Raw genomic sequence first — 18,043 nt, 5'->3', positions numbered from 1 at the left:
GATTAAAATTAATGGGGCAAGTAACAAAAGGAATGTGGTGCTTGGAGTCTACTACCAACCACCCAATCAAGGAGAAGATGAGAATGTAACTTTTGAAAACCAAATTGCCAATGTTTCGAGGAGGCATGATGTAGTAGTAATGGGGGATTTCAATTATCTGGATATCTGTTGGGAGACAAATTCTGCCAAACACGGCCCCTCCAAGAAATTTCTGACTTGTGTTGCAGATAACTTCCTCCTACAGAAAGTGGAGGAAGCAACCAGAGGATCAGCTATCCTGGACTCGATTCTAACCAATAGAGATGATTTGGTGGATGAAGTGGCAGTTACGGGACCCTGGGGGAAAGTGACCACACCATACTTGAATTCTTGATTTTAACAGAAGCAAAAGCTGAGAGTAGCCATATGCACACCCTGGACTTCAGGAAAGCTGATTTTAATAAACTCAGAACAATTGTAAGTACAGTTCCATGGCAAGCCACCCTAATGAGAAAGGGAGTCGAAGATGGGTGGGAGTTTCTAAAAAAGGAAATTCTAAAAGTGCAATGGCAAGCAATTCCAAGAAGGAAAAAAGGGGGGAAACAGCAGAAGAAGCCAATGTGGCTTCACAAAAAGCATAGAGATGACCTGAAAACAAAAAAGGACACATACAGGAAGTGGAAAGAAGGCCAGGCCACAAAGGAAGAGTACATGCAGGTATCATGGAATTGCAGGGATGGTGTCAGGAAGGCTAAGGCTGAGAATGAGCTGAGACTAGCAAGGGATGCTAAAAGCAACAAAAAAGCTTTCTTCAAGTACGTTCATAGTAAAAGACAGAGAAAAGAAATGGTGGCACAGCTATTCAATGAGGATGGCAAAATGATAACAGATGACAAAGAAAAGGCAGAAGTGCTCAATTCCTACTTTGGCTCAGTCTTCTCCCAAAAAAGGGTCTAGGACCCTCCTATCATGAAGTAGAAGGGTCAGGATTGGACCTTGAGATTGATAGACAAACGGTCAAGGAATACCTAATCACTTTGAATGAGTTCAAATCAGCAGGGCCCGATAAAGTGCACCCTAGAGTATTGAAGGAATTGGTTGAAGAACTCTCAGAACCACTGTCTATTATCTTTGCGAAATCACGGAGGACCGTGAAGTGCTGGATGACTGGAGGAGAGCTAGTGTTGTCCCTATCTTCAAAAAGGGCAAAAAGGAGGAACCAGGGAACTACAGACCAGTCAGCCTAACATCAATCCCTGGAAAAATTCTGGAGCAGATTATAAAGCAGTCAGTTTGTATGCACCTTGAAAGCAATGCAGTGATTACTAGGAGCCAACATGATTTATGAAGAACAAATCCTGTTAAACTAATCTCATCTCATTTGTTGATCGGGTAACCTCCCTTGTAAGCTGTGGGAATGCTGTGGACATAATATATCTCGACTTCAGCAAAGCTTTTGACAAAGTGCCCCATGATACTCTGATTAGCAAGCTAGCTAAATGTGGGCTGGATGGAACGACTACTAGATGGATCTACAGTTGGCTCCAGAATCGTACTCAAAGAGTGCTTATCAATGGTTCCTTCTCAAACTGTGTGGAAGTAACGAGTGGGGTACCACAGGGCTCGGTCCTGGTCCCAGTGCTCTTTAACATTTTTATTAATGACTTGGATGAGGAGGTACAAAGCATGCTTATCAAATTTGCAGATGATACAAAATTGGGGGGCATAGCTAATACCATGGAAGACAGAAAGAAAATTCAAAGGGACCTTGATAGGCTGGAGCATTTGGCTGAAAACAACAGAATGAAATTCAACAGGGATAAATGCCAAGTTCTACACTTAGGAAAAAGAAACCAAAGGCACAGTTATAAGATGGGGGATACTTGGCTCAGCAGTACGACATGTGAGAAGGACCTTGGAATTGTCGTTGATCACAAGCTGAATATGAGCCAACAGTGTGATGTGGCTGCAAAAAAGGCAAATGCTATATTAGGCTGCATTAACAGAAGTATGGTTTTCAAATCGCGTGAAGTACTAGTTCCCCTCTATTCAGCACTGGTTAGGCCTCATCTTGAATATTGCGTCCAGTTCTGGTCTCCACACTTCAAAAAGGATGCAGACAAACTGGAACGGGTTCAGAGAAGGGCAACAGGGATGATCAGGGGACTGGAAACAAAGCCCTCTGAGGAGAGACTGAAAGAACTGGGCATGTTTAGCCTGGAGAAGAGGGGAGATATAACAGCACTCTTCAAGTACATGAAAGGTTGTCACATAGAGGAGGGCCGGGATCTCTTCTCGATCGTCCCAGAGTGAGGACATGGAATAATGGGCTCAAGTTGCAGGAAGCCAGATTTCGACTGGACATCAGGAAAAACTTCCTAACTGTTAGAGCCATACGACAATGGAATCAATTACCTACAGAGGTAGTGGGCTCTCCGACACTGGAGGCATTCAAGAGGCAGCTGGAGAGCCATCTGTCGGGAATGCTTTGATTAGGATTCCCGCATTGAGCAGGGGGGTTGGACGTGATGGCCTTGTAGGCCCCTTCCGACTCTACTATTCTATGATTTTATGAATCAGTGGCCACACTGCAGTGGCTAGTGGTAGTTGTAATCCAACAACATCCGGAGGTCATTTTGCTTTAGCACCTACATGTTTTGAAGTATTTTTGTACAGCTGCCTTTTTCTTTCAACAAAGGCTGAAATCATGTAGGAATTACCAGTATTGATTTTAGATATATTGTAATTTTCACCACAGTCATGCAAGCACATTCATGTAGGGAGTGGCTAGTCCTATGAACATTACTGGTATCTTTTATAAGACACTTCCATGTAAGTACATAGTACCTTATCAGCCAGCCAGTCAAGTTTTCCATAGCAAGAATTCAACAGTTTTCTGGCTCCCGCATGTAATAAAACTTTTGTTAAGGCAAATAAAAGAGGCATATTTAAGTTGGTGTAGTTGCAGTACTACATTTTCTAGCTTTACAGTGTTTCATTTTGCTCTGGTCCTTTCTAGAATAATATAGTTAAAAACCAAGGCAACCTAACATTTTAATAGTGTTCTAAGGATAGGGTATACAGAGTAAAATTATCTTTAATGACTAAAATTGCTTTCATAATTTGCCATTTTATAAATCTCTTTAACTTAGTCAGCTGGATCATTTGAGAGGTGGGGATTGGGAGAGATGCCAAAATATGCTTTTAATATATGAATGGCATGCTACCTGCAATAACATGCTATTAATTTTCGTGCAGGAGAATTTGTGAGGAAAAACAACCCAAGTTAAGCACCTTCTCCCCCACAGAAAAGTAATTTCTTAAGATTGCAGCCCCCTGCAACAATTTTTCATTAGAAATGGGCTGGGAGTTGTATGCAACTGCTCATCATGTGATATCTGATTTGCAGAGTGCCTCTTTATACAAATTATGACTTGGAAATGTCTTCTTCCAGATAACAGTAGAATACTGTGGGAGCTTTGATTACATAGGAATTATCAGCTAGAAGCTGATTTGTTCACCTTTCCAAACCTTTATCACAAAGATGACTCTCATCCTATTATCCATTTCCTTCCATCAGTAGAAAAGGGAGGCTAGAGAATAAATGTGTGAATGAGTGTGCTGTGACTGAAAAGTAACTTTGAGAGAAGTTTCTCCTATCTGGGTCGGATGCACATTTATGAAGATTTACCAATGCTGTGATGCTTTTTCAGATTAGTAGCTCAAAGCAAATAATTTAGGAAACAATTGCAGTCTGCCTGCATTGGTATTCTGCTAAAAACTCAGCTCTGGTTAAAAAACAAAACAATAATGGCCCCAAAACTAGAACATCAAATACAATAATACCTCAGTTAACAAATCCTCCAGGAACAAAGCTCCTTTTAACTAAGGCTTTTTTAAAAGGTGAAACTGACTAGATGTGCTTTGCTGTGGATAAACTTTCAAGGCTGTGCCTTTACTTTAAGGTGAAACTGACAAGCCTGTGTCATTGCTTTGCTATCAATAAACTGACAAGCCTATGCCTTTGCTTTAAGGTGAAACTGACCAACCTGTTTCTTTGCTTTGCATTAAAGAGAACTCTTGCTTTCTCCCAGGGCCGGGGAGGGAAGGATCCAATACATTCAGAAGAAGAAAAGAGGGGGAGTGGGAGTGGAGTGGGAGTGGAGTGGGTGGGTAGGTATCGGGTAGGCACCCTTTAAAGCCCCTGTTGAAGGTGCCCCCACCATCTATGAGTGAGGTGTAGGAACCTATCCCTATTCTTTCCATGTTATTCCTACCTCTGGTACCAAAGTTTCTGTTAAAGAAGTAATGTCCAGGAACGCATCTAGTTTGTTAACTGAGATATTACTGTACTTGTTCCTCCTCTTCTTTGTTTGTTCCTAATATTTTAATCCATCATATTTCCACATAATATGGAAAAGTACATGATCGTCCTTCAATCCTTCCCAGTTAAATTCTTCATCTTTTTTTTTTTTACAATATCATGATTGTTAAACAGGTTAACTTTCTTGAAAGTTTCTGTGTATGCTTTAATTTAATGATGGATATAAAGGCCTGATGTATTTTCAGATATCCATAGAGAATGATTACCTAGGACCTAGAAGAATTGAGAGTCTACAAAAAGAAGATGCAGACTGGCAGCGGAAGGCCCACATGGCAGTGCTTTCTATTCAAGACCTTACTGTTAAGTACTTTGAAATAACAGCAAAAGCACAGAAAGGTAAAGGACTTTTACTAGTTTTTTGAAAAAGGGCTTTTTAAAAATTACAAGTCTAGTTTATATGATCGAAGGTCTTACAGCCACACCTTCTTACTCTTCTCAAGATCTGTCACTAAATGACAAAACACATGTATTCCAGGGGAGAGCAGCTGAACCTTGCTTTACATCATTTATAATGTTTTTTGGGGGTTTTTTTTGCTGTTCTTATATATTTGCCCCCTTTAGGATGCACACCTTAACGTGGTGAGGGGGTTTGAGAGTGTTGAAGAAGCTGAGAGCAGTGCCGTCAGGAGTCTAGACCAAGAGGCTAGACTCCTAGCAGGGGCACCCATGGGAGAATGGTCAAAGCTGAGACACCAGACTAAGATGCATCCAAACTCAGAGGAAGGCAGTGGTAAACCACCTCTGAATACCTCTTACCACAAAAACCCTATGAACAGAGTATCCAAAATACAACATGAGATAGTGCTGTAAGATGAGAACCCCAGGTCAGAAGGCACTCACCGAGCTACTGGGGAAGAACAAAGGACAAGTACGAGTAGTGCTGTGACTAATGACGCAGCTGGGTCAAAGCCGAAAGGAAGCCAAGAGGCTAATGCGCACAGATGCGAAAGGAGAGTCCAGAGTTGTATGCCGCACACAATAGGAACATTGAATGTAAGCCACAGACCTGAACTTACAAGATCTGAACAGGGTGGCTCATGACAGATGCTCTTGGAGAGCGCTGATTCATAGGGTCGCCATAAGTCATAATCGACTTGAAGGCACATAACAACAGCAACAATATGATTTTTGAGGTGCTGAATCTAATCCAAAGAGTGCCACTCTCTAAACCTTGGGGAAATTTCACAGTGTTACATTTAAATCTGAGGCAATGTAAGTAACGGAAACAGCAGGTCAGAACTGGACTGTCTTCACAACTGATCAACAACTTTATAAAGTTACATCAATTTAATTTGGGTAGAGTGGCCATTACTTAATAACGTCTTACTGAGGCTGGGAAGCATGCACATGTTTGTATCCTTTGTTGGTTGTGTTGGAACACTAATGAGTTTTAGTGGACTAGAAGACATTTTAAAGGGTGCATTTTCTGGGGTACCAAATATGCTTTCTGGATATGTGTCATCAAAACCTGAGAGCCCTTAGCAGAAGAAATATTGTGGGGAGTTATTAGTGACTTCCCAGATGATATATCTATGAATGATATGATGGAATTGATTGATAAGAAGTCTGAAAGTAGACAGACTTAAAAGCTATGGGTTGATTGCTTTCTGAAGTATGTGTTTATTATGATGAATTTCATCCATGCTGAGAGAGAAGGTGATTGGTTACTGCATTTATATGTAGTAAAGTCAATGCTCCCATATTTCTTCACTGCAGGGCCTGTCAGCTATGCATGATATGGGTCCTATTACTTGAAAACTATGCAAAAACTTGATGAAGAGCTATTTATAAAGTTCATGGCAGGTGAACGCATAGTCGGATACAAGAAAGGTATTTGGAATGGGCGATGGACCGATCAGTTTATTGAGATAGCGTACATGCGATATGGTCATGGCCCTGGAGGAATAATTGGATTCACTCTGAAACCAAAGACTTTGGCTGCTTGGCCTCTTTCACGACACATTTTTGGTCAGATTTCAAAAGATCTGAAAGACATGAAGGAAGGGAAAGTTGAGAATGTTCTGACCTATCACAAGGAAGAGGCTGATCCACATATCAAGGCTGACTGAACAGATCGCATGAAGATCTGGAATTATTATAACAACGTGTATCAATCCACTTGATTATGGCAGTCACCCAGTGAACAGTTTAATAAACATAGTCAGTGGTCAAATTCTAAAAGATTGCTTACTAAATGCATGATGCAGTAGCTGTAGGGAGTAGTCAGTACAGTGAATTTGAACAACTGGTCCTCTGGTTTTCATGGAACTATTATCAAAAAAATTAATAATGGCAGTCACCATATTTGTGAAGCTGGGTGCAACAGGTAATTGTGAAGTGATTGTGGATCATATTTTGATTTATGCTTGCACAATGGGATTGCTCACATCATCTTGAGATATCAACATGGATGATTACTGGATCATGAATTATGTATTTGCCCCAGTTCCTACTGCTCTCTTCAATGAAGATGATAACATGTGGCAGACACCTAAGAGTGCTGTAAAGAAAAGTTGCTGCCCCAAGAACAATCCATTCTCTACCCCATACAATTATTCTTGATGGTTGTGCCATGCTCTGGTGTATATCATGGCCAATGCAGCCAGCTACTGTGCAAATATATGTGAATGCATACAAAGCGATGGTAGAATGAGAACTGAAGCAAACGCCTGTCATGTATGTAGTGTTTGACAGATACTATAAGAAAATGATCAAAGCACCTACACAAAAGAAATGACAGGAAGCAAATTCCAAGCCTTTCCAACTGTCTCTGACTTCTCCACTAGCAAAAAGAGAAATGGTATTGAACTCTATGAAGACAAAAACTCAATTAATTATATTGATTGTTGATGCACTAATGAATGTTGATGCCAGTGAAACCCACAGATTGATTTTAACTTGTCCAGAACCATCACCAACAGAAGTTAATGTTGGGTAATGGGGCCCATCAACAACACATGAGGAAGCTGACTTAAATATTGTGTACATAGCTGTATGGGAGACAGCAAATGCCCCATATTGTCTGATATGGGTAAGGAGTGAAGACACTGATGTCTTGCTGCTGCTGGCATACCATGTATATACCCAATCAGAGCTTGGAATAGTTACTTTTTTGAACTACAACTCCCATCAGCCCCAGCCAGCATGGCCACTGGATTGGGCTGATGGGAGTTTTAGCTCAAAAAAGTAACTTTTCCAAGCTCTGTACCCAATGAATATTAACACATTACAATTGAAGAATGTTGTGGGTCCAAATCAGCAATTGACATAAGTGATGTTGTCATAGCACACAACATATATATAACTGATATGCTAGCTGCCCACCTCTAACTGGTTGCGACACAACCTCACCTCTTGCTGAAATTGGTAGAGGCTGCATGCTGAATGTTCTCCAACAGTTTAAAGGGATGCTTAAAGCTGTTGGTGGCCCCACTTCGGGAGAAACAGTTGCAGTGAAACAGTATGACACCTTTGTTGCTGAGCTATACAGCCGAGGGGAGACCTTGGCAGAAGGCTTGTTTGTGGAAGAAGCATATGGACAGCAAAACAGTGAGGACATGGCAACACTTTCTAAGTTACCTCCAGCACCTGGTCCACTGCAGCAACACTAAACAAGCATAACTCCAAACAGCACTATGGAAGTCTGTCCATCTAATTGGTTCATCTCCAATGGATTCTCTGGGTTTTGGATGGGAGATTTTGTCAACCACAATGGAGGACTACACACTTTGCAAGCTGCCACAAGGTACCCCTCTAGCACCTAACATGGTACTAAATCTTATCAGATGTTCATGCACCAAAGATTATAGTCATGCATGTGGGTGCAGTAAAGTCCAACTAAGATGTACAATATTCTGCCCTTGCAAAGGTGAATGTGCAGTGGAATTATACATGATGATCTGGATGACAGCAATGAATGTATTTATGCTGATTCTTAAAATTAATAATGGAAATAACTATCATAATTTAATTCTTAAATTTAATTTAAAAATACATTCCAATGCTTAAAAATACTATCTAAAATGGTAAATGTGTGAATAAGTGCTGTTTTGTATTGGAATTCTGCACTTTTATTTGAAGGTAGGCAACATACTTAACACTTCCAGAAAAGTGCCCCCCCAGCAGTATCCTTGGATCCACCACTAATAATGGTCCTCAGAATTCTTAAATAATTTTAAGATGCTTATAATCCATAGTTATTAGATGAATCACATGCAGCTGGAGAAAATGAAGTATAAAAGGAAAACAAAAATATTATGTCTGTTATATTAAATTAAATTTAGAATTTAAATTGTGTAATTTTCCCCAAGGTTTAGAGAGTGGCACTCTTTGGTTTCGGATTCAGCACCTCAAAATATGAAAGAACAGTAAATATATATATATATATGATGAAAAGCAAGGTTCAGCAAGAAAATGGCCATACTCCCCTGGACTAATTATTTGAAAAGACATCTTCAAATTTGCTGGACGTGTAAAACATCATGATTATTTTTCTTGTATAAAGTGGGAGGTTGACAGACTAACATTAAAATCCCTTGCAATCAACATTGGGATATCAAGGAATTGTTCCCATATTTGGTCCAAAAAATTCTTGACTTTGAACTGCATCTGATCAGCATAGGATGATAAAATTGGTTGGATATATATATTGTTTATAATAAAACTATTCGCAATATTTTATTGTCCAACTACGACATAACTATCCAATTTCCTGCAAAATTCTTGTCCTAACTAATTTTGATATTAATAAGGCAAATCTGCCTCTAGGATGGCCTTTTTTTTACTTGACACTGCTGGCAGTGAAGAACTCTTGCGTCCAGGTAAATTAATATTCTCTCAGGCCTAGGACTTTGCAAAAGGATGAGATCGAAACTTTGGATGCTAATATTTCTTCATCTGCCTCCTTTGCTCCCCACCCAGCTATATTCCATTATAATATCTTAATTTGATCCTCCCTTATCCTTCAATGCCATAAGGGAAACTCATCCACCTCTGCAGGTACTGGTTCCAACACATAAGTATCACAGGCAATGACTCCATGGAACTCTGCACTATTCATCCACTTTTCTTTAGGGGCCAGTAAATTAATTTCTGACCATACCAGTTTGGCCTTAGTTCCTGTAGGGGTTATCTGCTTGATCCTATGTATGATTTTGCCTTTGATTAGGTAATATTTTTTTTTATTTCTATAGATAAACATATATGCTTAGGTTTAAGCTTTATAATAAAACACCATATTTTTTAAAAAATATTTTTTACAGCTGTGTATGATCGAATGCGAGCAGACCAGAAAAAGTTTGGTAAGGCAGCTTGGGCAGCAGCAGTGGAACGAATGGAAAAGCTTCAATATGCAGTGTCTAAGGAGACTTTGCAGCTGATGAGAGCGAAAGAAATCTGTTTGGAACAGAAGAAACATGCATTGAAAGAAGAGGTAATTCTTCAGAGTAAATAACTTCTTAAAATAAGAGAAATAGTGAATGTAGATGGAATTTCAAGATAATTGTTATACTTTTAAGGACTTAAAAAGCTATTTATTTTGTCTTTTTCATCTCAAACTGCTTTGAAAGCATAGTAGAAAATGATCAAGAACTACTACCTTGACTTGTCGGAGAGGCTGGTTAAAATATTTTACATAAATGAATTTATCATTCAAAAATGTAGATACAGATTGTGACATGGCTTATGTGTGGCAATTTACTCTTACTTTCTATGAAAATTTGAATGGCAAGTTAGTATTAACATTTTTATGTTTTTCCCATGTGGAAGTTAGCCTTGTATAGGAAAAAAGCCCCTTCAAAATATGGAGCATACTATTTGTGATTGGATTATTGTAATGGTCATCACAATTTTTTTGTGTGAATAATTGGGGCAGATCTACATGGGGAACTATAGGAACTGTAGTTATGTCAGAGGGAGTAGGGCAAGGGTGAGAAACCTGTGGTCCTCCATATGATCCTGGATTATGACTACCATCAGACTGTTGGCCATGCTGGCTGAAGGACCACTGAATCCCTACCCTGATCTAAGTATTGCCAGTGAAGAATTCTCGGCACCTTTACCAAACAAATCCCTGGGTTCTGTGGGTAAAGTAATGACGGTGAAGCTCAGGGGCTGCCAACCTTTTTGGACCAGAGAGCACATGTCAAATATTGAGAGCATGCTGGAGGCAGCAATCACAAAATGGCTGCCATGGAGGGTGTGGCATAACACAAAATTAGAGAGTAATCATGGGGACACTTTCCTCATAATTATATTTCCATACTAAAAAAGTCTTGACCTGTTGAATTACTGCTTGCCATATATCTGTTAAAGGCACAAGAACCCTGTTTTTGCCAATGCCAACCCTAAACGAAAGTCTAGTCTGCCATCCTGTACTCGCTTCCCTAGAAGTAAGCCATATGAAACACAAAGACTTACTTCTGAGTAGATATGTATACCATTCTGCTGTAAGTTAACTGTATAGTGAATTGTTAACAAGCCCTTGGTTAGCTCCTGCAAAGCAGGAGACATGCATAAGCCTCTTTGCAAAGATTTCACTTTTGCCTTTTGGATGTGGGGCATTCTTTAAAATTCACCCACCCTTACTGTGTACTAGTATTTACGTAAAATAACTTCTAGGCACTACCTGATCTCAGGTGAATCCAGCACAGGAAAGATGCATTCTGGTTGCTAAGGAAAATGGAAGGCTAGACTATGGATATTTCAAGGACTAGAAAAAAAGATGGAAGCAAGAAAAGTGCACCAAAAGGCAGGGCAAAACAGTAGCTCTTTAGGACCCCAGGGATTCCTTGTGCCTGTTGTCCAAACTGTTGGGAATAAAGCACCAATGCATGTTACAAGTGACCCGAACCAATGAGGAGTGATAGACAGAAAGGCAATCTATTCTTCCCTCTAATTCCTCCTCTGAAGTGTTTATTGCTTCTGCAGGCATTGCTTCTTCTCTTCCTCCCTTCTTGTCCTGTCTTTATTCTCAGTTAGTAATGGCTCTTTGAGTACAAGTCATGTGGCTGCTTCAGCTTATAGGATTTTATCTCTTACTAGTAATAAACCTTAAGTTTATTTATTCTTTCAACTACCAATCTTAACACACCAGTTATTTCTACACTGTTGGCTAAAATTCAACTTCTTATCAACAGCAATTCCTTCTCGCATGTAGTATTGCTGAGCCCCCATCTTATAACTGTGCATTTGGTTTCTATTTCCTAGGTGTAGAACTTTGCACTTATCCATATTAAATTTAATTTTGTTGTTTCCAGCCCAATGCTCCAGACTACCAAGATCACTTTGGATTTTGTTTCGTCCTCCAGGGCATTAGCTGTCCCTCCCAATTTTGTATCATCTGCAAATTTGATAAGCATTCCCTGTACCTCCTCATGCAAGCCATTAATAAAAATGTTGAAGAGCCCTGAGCCCTGCAGAACCCCACTCATTACTTCCCCCTATTTTGAGAAGGAACCGTTAATAAGCAGTTTTTGAGTACGATTCTGTAGGCAACTGTGGATCCACCTGATAGTTGTTTCATCCAGCCTGTATTTAGCTAGCTAGCTAATCAGAATATCATGGGACACTTTGGCAAAAGCTTTACTGAAGTCGAGATATATTATGTCCACAGCATTCCTACAGTCTACCAGGGAGGTTACCTGATCAAAAAATGATATTAGATTAGTCTTGGATGAAAGCCAAGCATGCAGCACATCACAGTGTTTGGATCCAAGGCCTATGCGCATGTACCAAGGCTGAAACTGGATGACAGAGCTACAGAAGGAATAATGGCCAGCTGTGCTCCAGGAAGCAAAGGCTATAGAATTTTCGATCCAAGAACAGGAAAGATCACAGTAAGCAGTGTTGTCTATTTTAATGGAAGTGAGAGAACCAACATAAACCATGGCTATGTGAAGTACCCAACAGAAGGAATCCACAGTCAAGAAGGGGAAATAACATACCAACCAGTATGCAAAACTGAGGGTTACCTACCTGTATCACCAGGCCAAAGTGGAGAGATATAAGACCATGCAAGGGCAGAAGGGGATGCTGGAAAGGCAAAGGAGAATGCAGGGCTGCCCAGTACTATGCAAGCAGTCTAGGCTCCTGAACCAGAACTCAGGCACTCATCCTGACTCAACAAAGGCATTCCAGCTACACAACTGTCCTACCTTGCAAAAGCAGCAGTGCTACATGAATCCTCAACCTGGGAAGATGTTGAGAGCATGCCTGCAGTAGAAGCCAGGGAGTGGTGAAAAGCTGCACAAGAAGAAATAGAGTCTCTACCCAAAACCCAGACTTGGACACACACAGAATTACCAGCAGGCAAAAGGGCATAAATGGGTCTTCAAAGCAAAGCAAAATGCTCAGGGGAGATCCAGATATACAAAGCTAGGCTAGCAGCCAGGGGCTATTCCCTGAAATATGGGGAGGACTATAATGAAACATTTGCTCCTGTAGTAAAGTATACCAAAATTAGAATACTTTTAAGCATGGCAGCATCAAGAAAAATGCACTGAGATGTAAAGACTGCTTTCTTACATGGAGAAATTAAGGAGGAAATCTATATGGAACAACCTTTTGGATTTGAAAAATAAGGACACAAACCACTTGTGTGCAAACTTCTGAAAGGTATATATGGGCTAAACAAATGGCAAGAGCATAGAATGAGAAACTGAATCAGAGGCTCATTAAAGAGGTCAAGCCGATCCCTGTCTCTATGCATGATACACAAATGGCAGATGGATTTAAATATTAATTTGTGTTGATGATCTATTTCTGAGTTACGAAGATGAAACTGACTGTGAGGAAATTGTACATCACCTGTGTCGAGAGGTAGAGGTGAAGCAACTGGGAGCCATCATCCACTACCTTTGGATCCAAATAGAGAGGAAGACGGAAGCTATCTCCTCAGCCAGAAACAAAAGATCTATGAACTGCTAGAATACCTAGGATTCAAGGATGCCAATCCAGTGGCCACACCTATGGAGACTATATTATTTAAAGGGGGATGAGAACAGTAAACTCCTTCCACAGAATGACACATACTATAGCTACAGGAAATTTGCTGTACCTGGCAACCATAGTGGGACCAGATACAATCACAGCAGTGGGAATATTGTATAGAAGACCAGCTCACAAAGGGAAAGAGATTGGATGTCTATAAAGAGAGTGGCCAAATATTTCAAGGGGACAGTAAACCTGAAACTAACGTTACAGGCCATCAGTAGTCCCAGACGAGTAGTTTACACAGATGCAAATTGGGCCAGTTGCAAATCCCAGTGGAAACTTGTTTTTCTAAGAGGGCGGAGCAGTTAGCTGGACATGTCAGAAGTAGGATGCAGTGGCAGCCTCATCTACAGAATCAGAGTATGGTCAGCCACCCAAGCATGCCAAGAACTGAAATGTCTGTCAGTTATTGGAGGATCTAGAAATAGATAAACCAAAGCCCGTAACAGATCCTGGAAGACAACCAAAGCTGCATAAACTCTTAGACTGAAAGAATCAGTGCACAGTGTACATCAGTGTACATTGATGTGAAATGCTACCTGTTAAGAGACATACATGAGCAAAGGCTTTTTGAGATAGAGTAATGCCCAACAAGGGACATGATTGCAGATATTCTCATGAAGCCACTTCCCAGAGACCACTTCCAACATATGCGAGAGAAGATGCATCTCGTAGACTTGGACATGCATTGTTGAGAATAGGTATTGGGAGTAAAGCACCAACACATGTTACAAGTGACCTGAACTAGCGTGGGACAATAAACTGAAAAGCAATCTATTCTCCCTCCAATCTCCCCCTCACAGCCACATCAGTCAAGGAGAGGGGAGGACGAAGCACATGAGCACCACAGAACACTAAGCTATAGTTTAGCATTGCATCCAGATAAGGCCTGCGACTTAACACTATTCTTATAAGTAGTTACATACTTAGTCTGCATTCTTTTTTTGTTTACATAAATCTGTCCATCTAAATTGGTCCTTACTTATTCTCAAGGTGGAATCAGAAATATTGGTCAAGAAATATACTTGTGCTGTGTTGTTGACTGAACATACTCCTAAAATGCTTTATAACTCTGTTTACAAGTATCTAGCATTTATTTCTCCAGCTAGATTACCACCAGAACTTAAGGATTCTACAGGAGCACATCATGTCCCACATCCCCAAATAATAAAGTGTTGTTGCATATACAACTTCTGAGATTACCATTTCCCAACAATTTCTTAATTGTACACTTGTCTTAGAGTGAGATGGTAGTGGTGTATCTTTTTTTTCTTCCATGTGATCTGTGGCTTTTAATACTCTTCCAGAATACCAGCGTAACGCTATTAAAATATACAGTTTAGTGCTGCAACAAAAAGTGAGACATCAAAGACTAGGACCAATACTACTAATAAAATGAAAATAATACATAATGAGAAGGATGGGTGTAACTTCTTAAAAGAATGATGACCAGCTGGTAGTCGTGTCTTAGATTTGCACTAGGACTGTGCATAGTGCCCCCAATCTGATTTGGGGCCTAATCCTGTGGTTTGGAGCAGCCCTGATCCAACCTGGAACAATCCAGGGCCGACCTGAATCTGGGTCCCAAATCAGTTTGTGGGGCTTGCACATGCGGTTCTGAGATGTGCCTCTCTTCCCTCCACCACATGACTATACCTCATCTCCCCCCCCAATGTTTAATTGGGGTTTTAAACTCTCACACCTGTTGCAAGAACTTTGAAGCTCTTAATGCTTCACTAATCCCATTCTTTGCTTCCAGATTGGTATAGCATCTTTCAGACAAGTAACTTTTTAAAGTGGGGAGGAAGGGGATAATCAAAGGAACTTCAGAAGAGTAAAATAAATATCACATTGCTGCAGTAGTCTATGAAATATTGAAGGGGGTAGCATGTGAATGCTGAGAAAGTTAAACAAGGGATTCTTCTATTGCTTTTTTGGAAAGGAAGATATGGAGGCAGGACCCCAGGTAGTTGCCTTTTCGAGCCTCTTGCTTAGGGATGGGAGGGGACTGCAGGCAGCATGGTGCTGCCTCCTTTGTTAGGAAAAGGGGAGCTGGGGCTGACCCCCCAGGAAACCTGCTTGCCCCACACTCAGCAGGGAAATAGAACTGAGCCACTACTGGCACCAGTGTGAGGCCCTGCCCAGTCCAGCATCCTCCTTCCATTTTTCTCTGGGTTGTAGCCCAATCCAACAGGCAGTGGGGATGTAAGAAAGTGACTTCTCTGAAGAGCAGCTGTCAGCTGCCTGTACTCCTCAGTGACTAGATTTTTTAAAAGAACAGTTCAGGACTTCCGACATGTTCAGCAGGGAGATAAGTACTGAAACTACAACTTCAAACATGCAGCACATCTCCTTCTCCCCTGTGCTCCCAATTGCATGTTTAATCAGAGTTTAAAACCCTAATGAAACATGGGATCAGGATGGGCGGAGAAGAAAACACATGCAAGCTACCTGTGCATCACCTTCTCCCTCCCTTGCACCCAGACCGCATCTCCCTGGTTTTGACTGCCCTAAATTGCTCCAGGTGGAGCTTATCTGATCTGGGGTAATCTGGGGCTACCTCAACCTGATCCGGCTGAATCCCAGACCAACCTGAAATGGCCTGATGTCGGGATTTGGTCAGATCTGGTACACAGCCCTAGTTTTCACAGCTCATACCCAAGCTAGGAGAGAAGCATGAGAGTGATGGTGGTTTTGGCCTTGTTAGAGCTGCTCTGACTTCTCTCTGAGCTCTCATCAATTGTCTTTCAACCCACCTTGGAGTATTGACAAGGGTGCCTTAGTGGCCTTGGCCTCTTATGATAGCACAGTGGCCTCTTTGGCTGTGTCTCATTTTGCACAGGCATTTGCTAGGTCAGTACTTTATTAGGAGTATGCACCAAAGTAAAAGCAGAACCTCAGCCCAGCTGATTACCCTCACAAAATAAGAGAACACCCAAGAAATAACCACACCTAATTGGAGTGGCTCTCAAGCACTTTTGTGGCCTCCTGAAATCCTAGGTATGTTTCTAATACAGCTGCTTGGTCTGACTACATACTCTGTCTTCAGCTACCTGGGAGAACTAACTGCTTTATATAGCTACTAAAGTTTCACTAGTGGGAAAAAGTGATTGAAGCAAGGGGATGAGAATGCAGCAACTACCAAGTTATCATTGCCTCTCCCATCCCTTCCTTCCTTTCCTACTGTCTCCGTTACCAACGTTCAGCTTGTAAGCTCTTGGGCCACAAACAATATTTTTATTATGTAACACTGTAAGGTGGCCATACACATTGATGACACTGTTTAAACTGCAGTCTCCATTTGCAGCCAGTATGGATAAATATTGAGCATTTTCTGTTTCTTCCAGAACACCATTTTAAAAAGGATAATGTGAACTGACTTGAACAACTGGTTCATTGCAAAATCTGATTTTAGTCTCTCTCAATTCTGATTCTCTTGAATATTTTGAGGAACATTTATCAAAGAATGTGCTCACTCAGGTTGGAATTATATTACCAGACACATGTTACTCAAAATTTAGTCCTGCAAGTAAATATTACTTCAGTACTTTATTGCAGTCTTGAAGCGCATAAGTTGTTTCAACATGTTTGTAATGAATTAGTGCATGAGTTACATTAAAGAATTTTGTGTGCTATTATGTACATTTATTCTCTAGATGACGTGCAAGAGGCCTCTAGTACAACCATGGATTAAGGCCCTGCTTCCATGGATAGGCAGGTTACGTGATAGGAGAAATGTAAAAAGCACTGCTGCAGTTCCATTCCTAGTTCTTTGAGTTGCCTCACTGGGATAGGTTACTTTCAGCTCCTGATTATTTGTTTGTCTTCTGATTGCCAAGCCTTTTAGTCCCCCCCCCACAAGCTTTCCTATGTTGTGTCATCCTTGTACATTTTTTAAAAAAGTGATGCTTTGTTCATCTGCTTTCCCTCTTTCTAATCCTTGTTGTCTTCCCACCTGTCTGCCTGCTTCTCCATGATCCTCCATTGTTGCCTGCCTTCTTCACCACCTGCATTCCCATCTAGCTACCTCCCCGCCAGCTCAGTTGTCAATCTGTTTCTGGTTGGCCTTTCCTGTCCCAATTCGGTCTACCTCTTGCCTCTGCATGACATTGACAGCAAAATATTTAGGTGCTGGGAAAGAGTGCTGGAGAAAACCCTCCTCATTCTTAAACGTGGGCCACTTTATCAGCAGAGGAGAGAGCCACCATTTGGTTACAGAATTAAGTTTAGGTGCCTCTTTGGAACACTGGGGCAATACACTGTTTGTCTTCCTGTGTTAGGCTGCCCTTATATGGGGTTGGGAGAGTGTTTGAGAACAAATGTTTTAATGTAGCGATGAGGCAGCAAACAAAGGGAAGGGCAGATTTTCCAGCTTCTTTGTCTGAACAGCAAAGTCAATAAGCACCATCTTGGCTGGAGGATTTGATTGCAGTATCCTTTACCATATGCTAGAGGGCCACACTCTGCAGAAAGCAGCAGTCAAATCTTCCTTGCCATGACGATTGTCACACTTTTTGCACACACACCTGTTTCTGGATTCAAGCTGACATATCAGACTGTCTTTCCTTCCTTAGAAGGCAGATTTATTTGGCTTTCATTCCCCCTTCTCAAGAAGCGAGATCATTAAGCTACCATGGACAGCACTATCTCTGGGCATGATGCCACTAAGATCAAGCAATCTAGTGGTTC

At 41.0% G+C, this 18,043-nt stretch overlaps 1 protein-coding gene across 1 annotated transcript in view; it reads left to right on the top strand.

The window, feature by feature from the left end:
* The window catches only part of JMY (junction mediating and regulatory protein, p53 cofactor), a 90,544-nt gene that overhangs the window by 31,954 nt on the left and 40,547 nt on the right, over positions 1 to 18,043 (top strand). The window contains exons 3-4 of the mRNA XM_061619898.1: positions 4,549 to 4,699; positions 9,625 to 9,794. Of these exons, the coding sequence (XP_061475882.1) occupies positions 4,549 to 4,699; positions 9,625 to 9,794 (321 nt within the window). The remainder of the gene's footprint in view (positions 1 to 4,548; positions 4,700 to 9,624; positions 9,795 to 18,043) is intronic.

This window comes from Rhineura floridana, chromosome 1 (assembly GCF_030035675.1).
Source record: "Rhineura floridana isolate rRhiFlo1 chromosome 1, rRhiFlo1.hap2, whole genome shotgun sequence".
NCBI classification, from domain to species: domain Eukaryota; kingdom Metazoa; phylum Chordata; class Lepidosauria; order Squamata; family Rhineuridae; genus Rhineura; species Rhineura floridana.
The sequence above is the reverse complement of the archived record's forward strand: the minus strand, read 5'-3'. Positions and strand labels throughout refer to the sequence as shown.